The sequence below is a fragment of the Symphodus melops genome (assembly GCF_947650265.1).
Source record: "Symphodus melops genome assembly, chromosome: 6".
NCBI classification, from domain to species: Eukaryota; Metazoa; Chordata; class Actinopteri; order Labriformes; family Labridae; genus Symphodus; species Symphodus melops.
Window position 1 is genome coordinate 1,467,624 of NC_136696.1, and position 15,762 is coordinate 1,483,385.

Here is a 15,762-nt window from a genome sequence, read left to right on the forward strand (position 1 = left end):
TATTCATAACCCTTCTCTTCTTTTTCTCCGTTCTCAGGGAGCCTCGATCCTCCCTTCACCTTTTATTAGCTTGATAAATCACCTCTGTTGTCAGTCAAGCCGGGGAGAATAATTGGATGTGCTTGTCGCCCCGTGTGATGGATTATCAGTCATTGGGGATTAAATTAACAGATAGTGCTCAGACATAATGGTTTTTGTTTTGCATTTTAAATTGCCAGGGAGCGAAGCTGGGCTGTGTAGGTTTTTATAGCGAGTCCGTTTGGACCTCTCTCTCTCTCTGAGCGCGATGACAAATGAACACCAAGCTGAAGGGGCTGCAGCTCTATTAGTATGAAATGTAAAACATTTAGCGGCACGTCGGCTCTGTGTGAGAACACGACGAGCTTCACTATTTGTCAACATCCAAAAGGATCCAAAAGGAAGAGAAGCCTGGAAGAAGGTTCCGGTCCTCCGTGGTGTTTTTAAAGCTGCAGCGAGAGAAACACAGGAACATGCGTGTGCTCTGAGCCCGGCTGGTTCTGCTTATTTAAACATTTGGTCTTATTGTTGTTTCCGTGGTATCAAAACACTGACTGATAAAATGACATTTTTACAAGTATCATGTTCTGGTGTCATGACAACCCCAGCGTGATGAGCTTTGTCGACCCGGTGAAGAAATGTGTGAAACATTTCCTTGATGAGGAAGAGGAAGGTGACCTGACAGCTTGGTCAAGCGCTGTGCATGATGCTCCTGATGCGAGCTGACATCTGTGACCAGCTCGTGAGGATAAAAACTCTTTAACGACCTCGTTCTCCACGCGTCTCTTTTTTTTTTTTTTTTCCATCAAATCAGAATGTGACATGGAAACACTTGAAGTCTGCAGAGGAGGAGAGAAGAAGGAGGGCGGCGCGGCGGGATGAGCTCTGCTAGCAGTCAGATATCTCCTCTGCGTGTTTGCCGGAGCGTAAGCGATTTACCTCCTCGCCCACTTCTTCATCCTCCCCGCTCTCGCCTCCCTCCTCCCCCTCCACGTCCACATTATCATAATTGTGTCCAGAACATGAGGGGCCGGGGAAGTGATCATGTCATTTTATTTACACCCTGCTTGGCCCTTTTTACAAACGACATGCCACTGACTGCCAGGCGGACTGGGGCCCGACGACATCTTTTGATCAGGGCTGTCGGGGCCTATCAGCGGAGAGTGGCAGGTAATGGATACCCAGTGACAAACCAAATCTCCGGGAGGACGGAGAGTGGGCCGCACCTGCCAGGTCTCCATTAGGCCGGCCTCTCAGTAGGGCTGCCTGCTGACTGTGCCCCCAGGGCCCAAATCAGACCAGCGCCAGCCGCATGGCTGCAGAGAGATTGGCTGTTAGCACTGGAAATGAGAGTTATTTCAGCTATGACATTTTTGTTTAGACTGGATGTGTGTGCGTGGGGCGGAGAGGAGGGGAATGAAGGATTTAGTCACAGTGTGTATTTCTGTGTGTGTGCTCCAGAACTATAGCTTCACCTACAGCCTCTGTGCCAGTTTACAGGATCGTCAGAATGGCCTCAGATCTGTCTCCACGCGTTCACTTCTGTCGTTGATTTTTCCTGAAGTCCAGCGTGTTTTTATGGCAGGAAATGAGGGAGGGTGACATTGCAGAAAGGTGGTGAGTGGTGGGTGAGTTGGTGTGTTGGCTCGCCACCACTGGAGACACTGGGTTTGTGTGTATTAGGATGGGTAGGTCATGTTTAAACTCCTGCACACACACATTTATCACCCCTCCCCCTGTGGACAGTAACATGCAAACCAACTGGACTTCATTTCTTAGCTCCCTCTGCCTTCACTCTCATTCTGCTCGTGTTTCTCTGTTTTTAAGAGTGGAGACTCTTTGCTCTGTTTGCCACCTGTTTCCACTGTTGTGAATTGCACATTGAAACCGACTCTCTTCCACACACACACACACATTACTCGTTCATTATTAAGAAAGTAATGAACTCTTTTCAGTCCAGACGACACCGAAGGAAGATCAACATTTCAACAACAAAATTCTGACATCCCTTCCTGTAAAATCTTCCAGATCTGCTCTTTGTGTGTGTGTGTGTGTGTGTGTGTGTGCGTGTGTGTGCGTGTGTGTTAGTCTCTGCATGTGTGTGTAATCAGAGAAGAGGCAGATGAAGAGGCGTCAGACATATTAACTGACAGATGGAGGTTGATCCAACTCATTTATTACCCCAGAGGAGAATGCCACAGTGAGATTGGGCTTCATTAATTTCAGATTTAGTTTTCATTTCAAGCTGTTGCGCCCTGAGATAAATAAAATGGCGCATTATGTTTTTGCCAAGATATTTCTTTTTTGTTTTCCTCCAATAGAAGGAGTGAAAAGAGGGGAGGCATAAGTTCCGTGTGGCTGGGGTAGTATATAAATACAGGCTCGCCTAGAGGAAAATAACACCTCAACGGTTGATGAGGTGAAATGGGATGACTGTAATTTCTCAGCTCAGCTTTAAAGGCTCCCACACAGATGGCTCATTTATCCCTGGGAGTCCTCGGGCACACATAGCAGGGAAACTTTTTCTCCAGTTATTCTAACATAGCGTGTTCACTCCCTGCAATTTAACTCATCTCGCTCTGTCTCTCTTTGTCTCCGTTCTCCTCGCAGCCTATTCTCCCGAGGACCTGACGGAGCCCGCCGCCGTGGACGAGGAAGAGGAGGAGGAGGCGGAAGCAGACGACCTGCCCTCGGCCCCTCAGGATGACCTTCCCTTGAAAGATGAGTTAGCGGAGCCGGCCAAGGAGCAAGCATGCGAGCAGGAATCACCGGGGGCGCCGGAGCTCTCGGGCCAAGAGATGGACAGTGAGTCACATGTGAGCGAGACCAGTGACCGCCTCTCAGACTTTGAGAGCCCCTCTGGGAAAGCTGAGGGCAGTTTGGTCACTGCACCTCTGAATGGTGGCACGAAAACACCTCCCATCGGCATGGACACCTTAGAACAAATGAAGGCTATCTACTCCAGCTTCATGAGCAGCCCTCTGTGGTCTCCCCTGAACTTTAACTCCACCCCGCCGCAGGTGCCGTCAGCCGCTTCTACGGAGAAGCCGGCCCGCAGCAACAGCACCAGTAGCAGTAGCAGCTGCAGCAGTGGTAGCTACGACTGGCACCAGTCTGCAGTGGCAAAGACGCTACAACAGCACCCTCCCCAGAGCCGGCACCCGGCCCAGTCTGAGCCCAGCCTCTTCAGCACAGTCCAGCTCCACAGACAAAACCCAAAGCTGTTTGGCTCCATCTTTACCGGTGCCAGTAAATTCCGCTGTAAGGGCTGCAGTGCTGCTTATGACTCCCTCGTGGAGCTGACGGTTCACATGAATGACACAGGCCACTACCGCGATGACAACCACGACCGGGCAGGCAGCGGGGGGAAGCGCTGGTCTAAGCCACGGAAGCGATCCCTGTTAGAGATGGAAGGGAAGGAGGATGCTCAGAAAGTTTTAAAGTGCATGTACTGTGGCCACTCCTTTGAATCTCTGCAGGATCTCAGTGTCCACATGATCAAGACCAAACATTACCAGAAAGTGCCTCTGAAGGAGCCCATGGCCCCCGTGGCAGCCAAAATCCTGTCTTCAAAGAAAAGAGGGCTCGTCGGGTTGGACTTCACTGCCTTGCCACGTTCCAGAGAAGGAACCCCCAAAGCTAAGCATCCACCCGGAGACATGAGTGAACCCCCGCAGAAACCCTCCTCCAGCCCCTACGCCACCTCCACTAACCGCTACGGACACCAGAACGGCGCCAGCTACGCCTGGCAGTTTGAGTCCAACAAATTCCAGATCCTTAAATGCATGGAGTGTGGTAGCTCCCACAATACACTGCAAGAGCTGAGAACCCACATGATGATGACGGGACACTTCCTGAGGGTGACCAGTTCTGTGGGAAAGAAGATCAAAACACTTCCTGAAGCTACGTCCCCAAACCCCGGCCGGGTTGCCACGCCGACCGAACAGAGGGTCCAGTCGGTGCCACTCGCACCCTCCACCTTCTCTCCGCCGCCTCTTCAAGCTACCCCGACCCCGCCTGCGACCACCCCTCCCCTTAAAGAGATCAAAAAGGAGGAGGTAGAGGAGGAGTGCACTCAGAAGGAGGCGGTAGGCGAGGAGAGGCAAGACGCAGCTTCAGTCGGGAAAGAGGAGGATTCAGAGAAGGAGGAGAAGTACGACATCTCATTGTACAACTATCTGACTGAAGAGGACCTGAAGGAGAGCCCTAAAGGGGGCTTTGATATCCTCAAATCACTGGAAAACACTGTGACATCAGCCATCAACAAGGCGCAGAGTGGGAATCCAAGCTGGGGCGGCTACCCCAGCATCCATGCAGCCTACCAATTCCCCAGTGGCCTCAAGCTCCAACAGGGCGGCATGGAAAAGAACTCCCCAATGAAGTTCTTGTTCAACGGAGGGGACATGGCGTTGTCCTCCCTTTCAAAGAACCAGCCCATCATATCTCCTCCGCTTGGTCAGTCCTCCCCTGCGGCAGCGAGGCCGGAGAGTCGCTGAAGGGCGGAGAGGCTGACTCACCACGGGAATGGAGGGCTGTCACTCCAGCCAGTAGCGACAAGGGCAGCCATAGCGACAGAGCATCCCCGGCAACAGAACCCAGGAGAGAGGCCGCCGTCAGGTCCCCTCTCGCCTCCACACTGAGAGGCAGCACTGCCATTATTACTGGCCATACTCCTCCAGAGCAGCCCTTTGTCAACCCTCTAAGTGCTCTTCAGTCAGTAATGAACATTCATTTGGGGAAAGCAGCCAAGCCCTCCTTGCCAAACCAAGATCCCCTGAGCCTGCTCTCCAGGCTCAGTCAGAGCATGGCTGAGAGGGCTGCTGTGGCTGCCCCTCCCTCACAGACCAAAAAGCATGAAGGTGTGGTTGATAATAGCTTTTTCCAGCCAAGCGATGACCAGCCTATGGACCTCACGAAAGGGAAAAGCGACAGAGGGGGCTCTGTTGGCTCAGCCCCCCTCACCCCTTCATCCACAGCTTCTTCCATCTCCCCTTCCTCCCTCATCACTCCTGCTAAGCTAACAGTGGTCTCCCCCTACACATCGAGCAGCCCGCTGCATGAAAACGCACTGTCAGATATCTCAGACATGCTGAGGAACCTGACACAGTCCCACCATGTCCCAAAGCCCCCCTCCAGGTCTCGGGTCACGGATAAAGTCGACATCGTTGGCTCGACTCATGACGACGACGACGGATCCCTGCATGGAAACAAACGTAAAGGGCGGCACTCCAACTGGAACCCGCAGCACCTTCTCCTCCTGCAGGCTCAGTTTACCTCCAGCCTGAGGCCGACGTCGGAGGGGAAGTTCATCATCCATGACCTCAGCCCCCAGGAGAGGATGCACGTGTCCCGTTTCACAGGCCTCTCTATGACCACCATCAGCCATTGGCTGGCTAACGTCAAGTACCAGCTAAGGAGAACTGGCAGAACAAAGTTCCTAAAGAACCTGGACTCTGGTCAACCGATCTTCTTCTGTAGTGACTGTGCCTCACAGATCCGAACCCCAGCAGCGTACGTTTGCCACCTGGAAGCCCACCTCGGCTTCAGAATCAGAGACCTGGCCAAGCTGTCCCCGAAACAGACTGTAAGGGACTCCAGCACGCTCGCCGAGAAACTGGCGCCCCAGGAGTCCTTCCTTTCTGCACAATCACAAGACGACTGCAGCGGTAACGGGCCGGTGTACCGCTGCCAGCTCTGTGTCCGTAAATTTGCCACCAAGCACGCCATCAAGCTTCACCTGAGCAAGAGCCATGGGAAGTCTCCAGAGGACCATCTGCTGTACGTGTGTGAACTCGAGAAACATTAAATCGCTCCCAGCTGCAGCCATGCTGGGGAATAAACACATAGAATGGCGGTATATAAAAAAAAAGTGTAGTTATGCATAAAGATGCCATGAACTACTGTTCTAACGTCAGCACACGGTGTTTACATCTGTTGGGCCTGTAAACATTTCTGATTTCTTTTTATTTCACTTTAAAATAAACTCCCGGTCAAAAGACATCCAGCCAGTTTGGCGTCCGCTTTCGTTTCGTTGTCTCCCTCGCTGTGAGACGACAGATTACAGAAAGGTCGCGGTGAATCTTTGACGGCGAGGTCAGCTTGACAACTTGAAGTGTATGAACTTTGTTGTATTTATTTTGTGTTCCACGATAGACTGCATGTGTTCCCCGTGTGTACAGTCCTGTCCAGTCAGGTTTTTAATGCCCTCTCACATTTTCTGGATATTTCCCAAAACTCGCCGAACGCCCGACGGAGCTCCTTAAAGAATCTGCCAAACTCTCACGGCTTGTTTTTCTGTTTTCCTCTGTACAGCCTAATCATGTTCATGCTGATTGTAAAAGCTGCCTTGTTCTTGATCACTGAGTGAGGGCCGTTTCAAATCCAGGTCTGTGTACAAATGTAAATCTATAAGCTTACCACTCGCTGTTTAAATTATGCATACTTGTTATATTTCCTAATTTAAGAGGACTATGACTATCCACTGGTGCAGAGCCTTTGAAGAAGATTAAAAGGACATTGTTTTGCACAATAGTTTTATAAATGTTATTTGATAAAAAAAAAAATCAATACAAATATGTTAATGCCTTGTGCTTCTATGATTAAATTGAATTAACTGCTGCATAAAACGTGTTTTATTTCTTCCTCAGTTATTTTAGATAGAGGCGTCTTTAGTAACGAGGACGCGGTCGCACACACGATCAATCCAGAGACCTTGAAGCCTCAGACCGCAGCACAATCACGCCGATCCGGTTCCTCCAATCGCGGCGATGTTCAAAGCTGCCGAGAGCCGATTCTCCGCCCTGATTATCTTGTAGTGTGAGTCGTACACGGATCCAATCTGAACGCCACCGAGTTTGATGTTTGGGAGTGAAAATGTTTTTCGGAGTTTGTCAGGAGAGGGTCGGGAGGCAGTCGTGTCGAAGGTGTGTCTGACAGCTGTGAGACAGTTACAGTCTGACCTGCAGTTCACGTGAGGCGGCGTGCATGATAATCTGTATGAAATCCTGTAGAGTGCCATGTTGTGTCCAAACTTTAGACTCGATCTGTTCGGGGTGTCTCTGAGTGTGAGGATTATTAAAGACAGGATGTCCTTAATTATCCTCACAGTAAATGATGCTGACTCAGCAGACGAGTTTGACATCGTTGTCTTTTTACTCTCGGGCAGTAAAGGTTGGAGAAACATAAACGTATGTACTCCATAATGTTGCATAATACAGGCCTCCATATGAGCAGGATGGGCTCAGGTCAGGTTGATCTGGGGGGGGGGGGGGATGTGACTGATCACATCCTCTGCACATTTAAATATGTTAATAATCACTTGGTGAAACATGCATCTTTGGAAAAAGAAGAAAACCAGTCCTGCCATGTAATGACTAAGCTTTTACAAATCAGCTGACAGCTTGCTCACAGGGCTACATCTGCAGAAACCCTGAGCAGAAGTTAGAAAAGCCTTCCACAGTTGTCTTCCCGTTTGCAATTTGTCTGGATGTTCCTGGTGATTTCTGTGTCGTCTTGTTGTGGAGGTGCGAGCGGTGCCACTGCCTGCGAGGCGTCTGGCAGGTGGTGTGTGCTGCATGTAAACCACCAGATGTTTCTGAAACGAGCCACTGGAGGAGGAGGAGGCAGGCGGGCTGCAACAGCAGGCAGAGCGGGCTGATTACCACGGGGGCTTGGATGCCATCAGGAGCCCTGGGCACAGACAGCAGATCTGGCACACACCTGGACTCCAAGACTGTCCCTTGGAAAAAATAAAGCGGATCGTATATAGGCGCGCTGAGACGAGCTGACAGCGGTGCAGGATGCACAGACAGGTGCTATTCCCTCAAAGCAGGCTTTTGGATCTAACAATATTACTGGCAGGTGTTGATGCTATCAGAGTAGTCACAATTCAGGCTCGGTGCCATGTAATGAGAAAGTTTTTTTTATGTAGTAGAGTTTGCGTAACACACACACACACACACACACACACACACACACACACACACACATTTACTTCTCTGATTTCCTTCATCTACCTTTGTCTCGTTGGAGACGCCTGGGGACACCGTGTTCTCTCTGTTTGATGTTCCCAGGCTCTGCTTGTCATGACTGACTGACTGAGTGACTCGGGGGCCGAGGCCGGGGGGGGGGGGAGAAGTTATCTGGTTACCATGGTGACGGCCATTTGCCCAGCCTCTAACCCCTCTCGCTCACTCAACAGAGGACAGCTCGAGTGCAGCACACCCATTTACTCTCTTAAATCTCATCATCTCGCTTCAGTTCCTCCCACCCGGGAACAGATTAATTAACACACACACACACACACACACACACACACACACACTGTGTCCTGACCCCGTCTTCTCACACAAACTCATTACCGCCTCAGACTCGCTCCCGGCCCTCCGACGTTTAGGATACATGGGTGTAACGTTGTGGGAGAACCCAGTGATGAGTCACATCTGACACGCAGAATAAAGCCTTTAACAAAAGGATGATAATTGAAAGATGGGATTCAGATCGGTGAAAAAAGGCTGAGCTGCCTCGTTGAATATCGCGCGAGTTCCCCCGAGCTGGCCGAGTCCTCGCAGATATCCAACGAGCTGCGAGTGTTGATGAATGCTCTACGCTTAGTGATGGACTCGGGGTGAGGATGGTTGGGGGGGGCGTTAATGAGATAGTTGACACTTTGGGGGTTAATGAGGGGCTGGAGGGAGAGGGCTAAATGATTGGACTTCTGCTTGGATGAGCTTTATAGACGCTGCTGCAGGAGGAGCGGTGGAGGAGCGGTGGATCTGCTGTAGCCAATTATTGAGCAGGAGAGACGCTGAACTCCTCTCAGTTGTGTTTTTCCTGCGATAATAAAGAGGAGATTAGCTGGCTTGTTCTTTTGTCTTGAATATCCTTGAGGGCTGGGTAGTTGTAGACGCCGATGCGCCTCGATGCTCCTAAAACAAAGTCGGCAGTGAAGGGGGAAGAAAGGAGGCGGACAGGACAGGGATAGGAGAGGAGGAGAATGAGCCCCCCCCCCCCCCCCCCCCCCCCCCCCCCCCCCACACACACACACTCCTCCACTCCACAGATCTCCCATCAGCTCTTGTCATCCCTCTAATGAATATCAGTTAAATTGCTCTGTGGATCTGAGGAGTTTGGATGTCAATGTGATTTGTGTGAGTGTGGCGGATGGAGGGGGCCCAGACTAATGAAAGGCGAGCCCGGCCTGACAGAGTGATGAGCATCAAACCCATCAGACCAATCACACGAGAGAGGCTGACAGCACCGACAGTCATGACGGCCGAGGAGGAGAGGCTGTGTATTTAGGAAACAAAATGGCTGCCAAAACAGAGGAGGATGTCTTCGGAGCACGTTGATATATATCCGTCCTGTCTTTGTGTGCCTGCACGGATACAGGCCGCCGTGACACACACACACACACACACACACACACACACACACACACACACACAATAAAACGTGATCTCAGTTAGATTTATAGCGGCCAGCTCTCTCGTGTCTCTTAACGCCTCGATCTTTAACAATCAACAGGTTAAGAAGATAAAAGGGGTTTATCGTAAATCTAGCGTTCGCCCGCAGATGTGACGTCTTCGTTTGATAAACGGCCACGGCGTTGGCACCGAGAAGCTCCGAGTCTCACTGAAGGCTTGGCGTGCCAAGAGGGACGACGACGTTCATTCACACAACAGGCGTGGAAAAGTTGATGTGATGTCTTTTGACATCGGCGAGGGGAGAGCCGAGTTAGCTTCACCTCTGACCAGCCCGTCTCCAATGTGTGGGAGGAGTCACACACAGCAGTGACCACGAGTGTCGAGGTTAGGGGGGAGGAGTCACACACAGCAGTGACCACGAGTGTCGAGGTTAGGGGGGAGGAGTCACACACACATTAAGGGGTTAGGGGGGAGGAGTCACACACACACATTGAGGGGTTAGGGGGAGGAGTCACACACACATTGAGGGGTTGGGGGGAGGAGTCACACACACATTGAGGGGTTGAGGGGAGGAGTCACACACATTGAGGGGTTAGGGGGGAGGAGTCACACACATTGAGGGGTTAGGGGGAGGAGTCACACACACAGATTGAGGGGTTGGGGGAGGAGTCACACACATTGTGGGGTTAGGGGGGAGGAGTCACACACACATTGAGAGGTTGAGGGGAGGAGTCACACACACATTGAGGAGTTACGGGGGAGGAGTCACACACACATTGAGAGGTTGAGGGGAGGAGTCACACACAGATTGAGGGGTTGGGGGGAGGAGTCACACACAGATTGAGGGGTTGGGGGGAGGAGTCACACACACATTGAGAGGTTGAGGGGAGGAGTCACACACACATTGAGGGGTTACGGGGAGGAGTCACACACACATTGAGAGGTTAGGGGGAGGAGTCACACACACATTGAGGGGTTACGGGGAGGAGTCACACACACATTTGACTTTCACCTGCATCTCTCGCGGTCAAGCTAGCACATCTTACTTCCGTTTTTTCCCTTTAAGCTAAAACAACAAATGACTTCCTCTTTAGCTCTTCACAATAAAACAAATTAAAATACATTAAACGCATTTTATACTTTTAACTTATGCTCAGGAACCTTGAGCAATTTGTAAACCTTTTTAAAACATATTTATATATTTAACTTTTTTATTCTTTTCAATCTCTTTAAACTGTAACAAACCTTATAAACTATTTTAAAGCAATGACGTATCTGTCTGAGTTACACATGAGTCCCTCATCCATCAGCTGTCATCTTCAATTAAGGAGTGGCAGCCTTTTTAAAATATGCATGATATTTTAAAGTATTAAAGGAGTCATATTTTGATGACCTCATTCTAAAGGTTTTAATGAGTCGTGTGTGTGTAGCGTCAGTGTCTCAGCGTGGACGGGCCCAATGTGACGCCCCAGTTTGTGACTGTCAATCAAAAGGTCGTGTGCCCGTTTCCATCTGTTCCTTCGAGAAAATATTCCATGAACTTTCCTAAAACGTTTACAAAAAAAAAAAAAATCATTTATTGTTTGATTTTCGTTGTCAGGCTCGAAACATTTGGTCTCCTGATAACGTGCGGATGTTTCGAAGTGATGGAGACAGGAAGAGACAGAGAGTTTAAGATGGTCTGATTTTTAAATTCGCCTTCACTCGTGGATGCAGGTTTTTCCTGCTGCTGTGTTGCCGAGCGCTGAGCTGCCTGAGATTGCTGTCAGAGGTATTTTGGTTTGATATCTGACAGATTTGCTAAAGACACTCGTCTCAGGGCACTACTCTATATATCGTTAGTTTAATGCACAATGACAAGACCAATTATAGCGAGCTACATGCTCAAATAGCATGTCAAAACCTGTGTATCAATCCATTAGATCCTGTCTCCCATCACATTAAGTGGTACCTTTAGCGATGTGTTCGGCACGTAGAGGAAAATGCTGACGGAATGGAAAATGTGCTGCTCACTGAGACGATGTGTTTGGGAGCAGGTCGACGTGTCTCTCTCTCTCTCTCTCTGCTTCTTTGTCTTTCTGCGTCTCTCCTGCTCGCTCGCTCGCTCATCCCCAGACACGGAGCAACAAAAAAAAAGCATAAACAATACATCTGGATAATAGGCTGCATAGTTTACTCAGCTCTGAGGATGTATTTGTGCAAAACTCTAAAATGCGTTTGGGAGGGATCGTTCAGCGCGTGTAAAGCCTCGCTGACATTCGAGTGCATCGTATATCTCCGAGAAGAAGAAGAGGAACAAACCAGCAGGATGGACCAGTGTCTCTGCGTCTACCTGCTCGGCCGGCCATGACAGTGGGTGGGAGGGAGGGCGTGTGTGTGATTCAGTGCACTCGGTCCTAACGACCTCTCTGTCCTTGTGACGAGGACACGCTGCCTCGGGGCGCTGGCACGGAGGATGTGCCTTGGACCGCCTGGCACCTCGCCTGGCACCACGCGTGGCGACACGTCCACACTCTGCAGCCGCTCTGACGGATGGGCCTGTCTCCTGTGCCACCTTCGTGAAATCACTTTTTGATTTGTTGTCATGTTTTTCTCCTCTTTTTTTTTTTTTTCCTGCTTCTTGGGTTTTTCACGGGTAAGAACAGCCTCTGGTCAGGTATTACAAGAGTGATTAAATTAACCTTCAATAAATCAGCATAATAGAGCATTACCTGTGCGTGTGTGCCCGGCAGTATGAAGGTGTGTGTGTGTGTGCGTGTGTGTGTGTGTGTGTGTGCGATCAGGAGGTCAACATCTAATGTCCATCCGTGACGGCTGCAGGAAACACAGTCGCCCCCTGGCTGAAGCTGCTCTTTCCAACGTGCCATTTCACAGGAAACACATCAATAAGGCGCGATTACAGGGCTGACAAAATTAATCTGAGCTGTCGTTTCATAGAGCTCGGCTTTGAGAGCGCTCTGATCAAGTTACATTAGAGGGAAGCTACTGAGTGATTTGGAGAGAAATCAAAATCCATTTGACTTCCCTTCTGTTTGGCAAGGGCTTATTATCATCAGAAGCGCTCTTTATCAGAAACAAATGACATTTATGAGAGCGTTTAGTCGAGTTCCTGCAGTTAATACTTCACATGCTCTGACTGCAGGGCTCGGCTTTATCAGCACAGAGAACACGCACAACTTTGACTTTTCCAAAGGCCTGAAAGTGGAGGGAGAAGTTGACTTTGCTTTGAGGTTAAATATTGGGATGTAACAGGAGGATCTTTTATTGAAGTTGACGCTCTGCACGGTTTAAATGATCGATGTTGTTCATAGGAGAGGATGAACGCCACGTAGCTTCAATGTGCTGCATCATCACGAGAGACCAGTCGTCCAGACTCCTGTGACCTCCCTCTGAACAACCCGTCCAGGTCGCTCCAGCTGGGACGGAAACATCTGGAGCGACACACAACAACCAGGAAGTAACGAGACACAAGGTGTGACACGCTATGATCATGGGGAGTGTAGTTCTTTTTTCTTAAAACGGGGATATCAGACAGACTTCCTGTCGGTCCACCTGTGATGGTTGTGACATCACGGCGTGTAATCAAATCAGCTCTTTTATTTCAGTAGCATCAAAGGTGTTTTACTAATACCCAGTTTTAGTGCCAAAGAATCGTAGCAGCGAGCTGATTGGGCAGATTCCTCACGTTGGCCTGTTTTTAGAAACCTGAGCACGGAGCCGTTTGCTAAGATGAATAAATCCTGTCTCCAAAAACTCCCGGCCAACTGTTTGTCACAACACGACTCTGTGTCAGACGGAGAAACACGCTCGAGCTCGGACAACTCATTCCCTCCGTCGGAGCTGTCGCCGGCGTCCTTCACCCGGGGATCTTGACAGCTCCGTCCAGAGGAGGAAGGCGAACTCAGGACATCTGCTTCTCTGCTTCACACAGACGTGGCAGCTCGTTTGACACAGGCTGTCAGGCTAATCTGACAAGACAAGAACTCATGTTTTATCGGAGCGTTCAAAAAAATGTGCCGCCGTCGCTCTGGCTCGTGTCTTCCGTACATCATTCTGTCTTCTCCTTGACTGTTGTGCGCTGCGTAGGTGGCATTGAAATGAAATGTCCTGTAAAATAGACCAAAGAGGGGCGAGGGCGAGGGCGAGAGAGAGAGAGAGAGAGAGAGAGAGAGAAAAGAGGAGTCAGACCCGTGACCTCTCCGGCCGTGCGATGTGTCTGGAGCTGGCAGGGGACGCAATTGAGAGTGACACTCCTGGTTGGAGCTGCCAAACTGCCACTTCCTGTCGTCTTTATTCACACATAGCAGGAGTTTAAGCCCGACGTTTGAAGAGCGGAGAACAGACATGTGTCTCCTCGTACGGCCTTCGCTTCTGACTGTCATTATCGTGGTTCACGACCACTCCGTCAACGTCCTGATTCAACGCTCGTCTGCCGCGCAAGTGTGAAAAAAAAAAAAAAAAAAAGGAGCAGAGCGATTTATTTTTTTTTTTCTTCTGGAAATCGACTGAAGTCTAAAAGTTTCTTTGCTGTCGTCGCTCCCTTTGTTCGACGCTTCACGCCTCCTCTGGTGTATCATTGGATTTGCTCGTCCTCGGGGGCTCAGCAACATCAAATTGCTGCAAAATTGGAGAAATTGGACTCATAATTTTGATGTTTTTTTGTGTTGAATAACCCTTTAACTTTGTTAGGATCAAGTTTGTCACTCTTCCTCCCCTGCTCTCGGCTTTAATGGCTTTGTTTTTCTCCTTCGCTGCATGGCTAATAACGCTCGCCGCCTCAGACGGGTCACTTCCACCAATACAAATAAGATTCAAAGTCGTGTGTCCAGCGCCAGGTTTTCATCGAATGCTGTCCCCGCAGGTCAGCTTTGTTTTATTTCCCTGATATTCTTGTCTTTCCAGCCTCTATCTTACCACTATATCCATCTCTGCGTCTGCTCCCTCTCTCTCTCTCTCTCTCTAAAACACACGCTCCCTCGCACACACACGCACACATTATCCTTGGGCTATTACCAGGATAAGTCAATTTGATCCATCCAAGGCAGTGGATGTCATTTTATTCATATATTTTCAAGCCTGGTGACTTTATTAAAGGCTACTGCTTCAATCTATCCTGAATGGATGAATGCACCCACTGATGAAACACGGGGGGGAAAAAACGAGGCCCACACAGCCTGAAATGACCACAGCCAATCAGCCTGTCATTTTCAAACATGTTCTCAAATTCTCTGTTTTATATGCAATCGAAAACAGCTTGGCGTTTGGGAGGCTTTTGGCACAATGTTTTCTATTCATCTGTGAGTGAAGAGACAGAGAGCTGCCCGCCTCCCGATGACAAGAGAGGGGCTGTTGAGACTTCCAGCTTTGGGGGGGGGGGGAAATGAGATGTTACAGTCAGCCGAGGCACCGAGCACAGAAAGTTGGAGACGAGACAAAAATGTGTCTCTTCATGCCAACTGGTGTCCTGACCCTCCTCCAGGCTGCCTTCTGTCATGGAGGGGAATTAAAGGGCCACACGTCTTTTTCTGACTCTACGTCTAATCCGCCCCCCGTCTCGCTCCTCTCAGGTCAGGTCTGATATCCAACAGGTGCTGAAAGAAGAACTTTCCACCCTCGAGGTTCATTCAGAAAAAAAAAACAAAAAAAGGTGGTTCTGTCTCTTTAAGGTGAACGTGGAGATGCTACTCGTCCAGAGCGGAGGGGAAGGTCAGGGAGAGTTCAGAGGGAGAGAGATGACGGATGAACTCTGCTGCTGCAACAACAGACCTGCAGAAACAGGAGAGCCGGTCCGAGCCGAACCGGGTCAGAACCAAGGAAAGGGCCTGTTTGTTAACTTCACGTGGCTCGTTGGATTTAATCTCAGTCAAAACAATAACAAAAGAAGACGCGGGTACAAGTGGGGAATCATGGGAGTGATTCTTTCTGCTGCTAATGTATCTTAGCATAATTTACACAACGACATGTAGATTCCTCTGGCTTTGATAAGTACTCAACAAAATCATATAAATCAGGTGAAGTCTATTTATTTTAAATACAGTCCTCAGAAGCTCCGCCTTCAGGATCCAGTGAACCCGGACTGGATTTGCTGAACTCGTTAGCCTCAACATTGGAAGCTTTTCTTTGTGTCTCTGCATCGATGAGTCACCAGGAGAGAAAGAGTGCGAGACATGAATGCTAATTGTTGCTAACTAGCAGGAATAGTGAGTGCAGTTTGCTCAGGATCACTTCGTGTATTTCACAGGTGACACCTGTTCACCTGATAACTGCTCTCATATCTGGCAAACACAGGGGCGTCCAAAACGGCCTTCAAAGCCCCGCC

At 49.7% G+C, this 15,762-nt stretch overlaps 1 protein-coding gene across 1 annotated transcript; it reads left to right on the plus strand.

Annotated features, from left to right (window-relative positions):
• Positions 1–600: 600 nt before the first annotated feature.
• Positions 601–6,638, plus strand: tshz3a (teashirt zinc finger homeobox 3a; the record flags this gene model as incomplete). Its single annotated transcript, XM_079346769.1, is given in 3 exon segments — positions 601–707; positions 2,564–4,479; positions 4,482–6,638. Coding segments are annotated over 3 exon segments (3,366 nt in total). The 3' UTR covers positions 5,825–6,638.
• Positions 6,639–15,762: the final 9,124 nt, after the last annotated feature.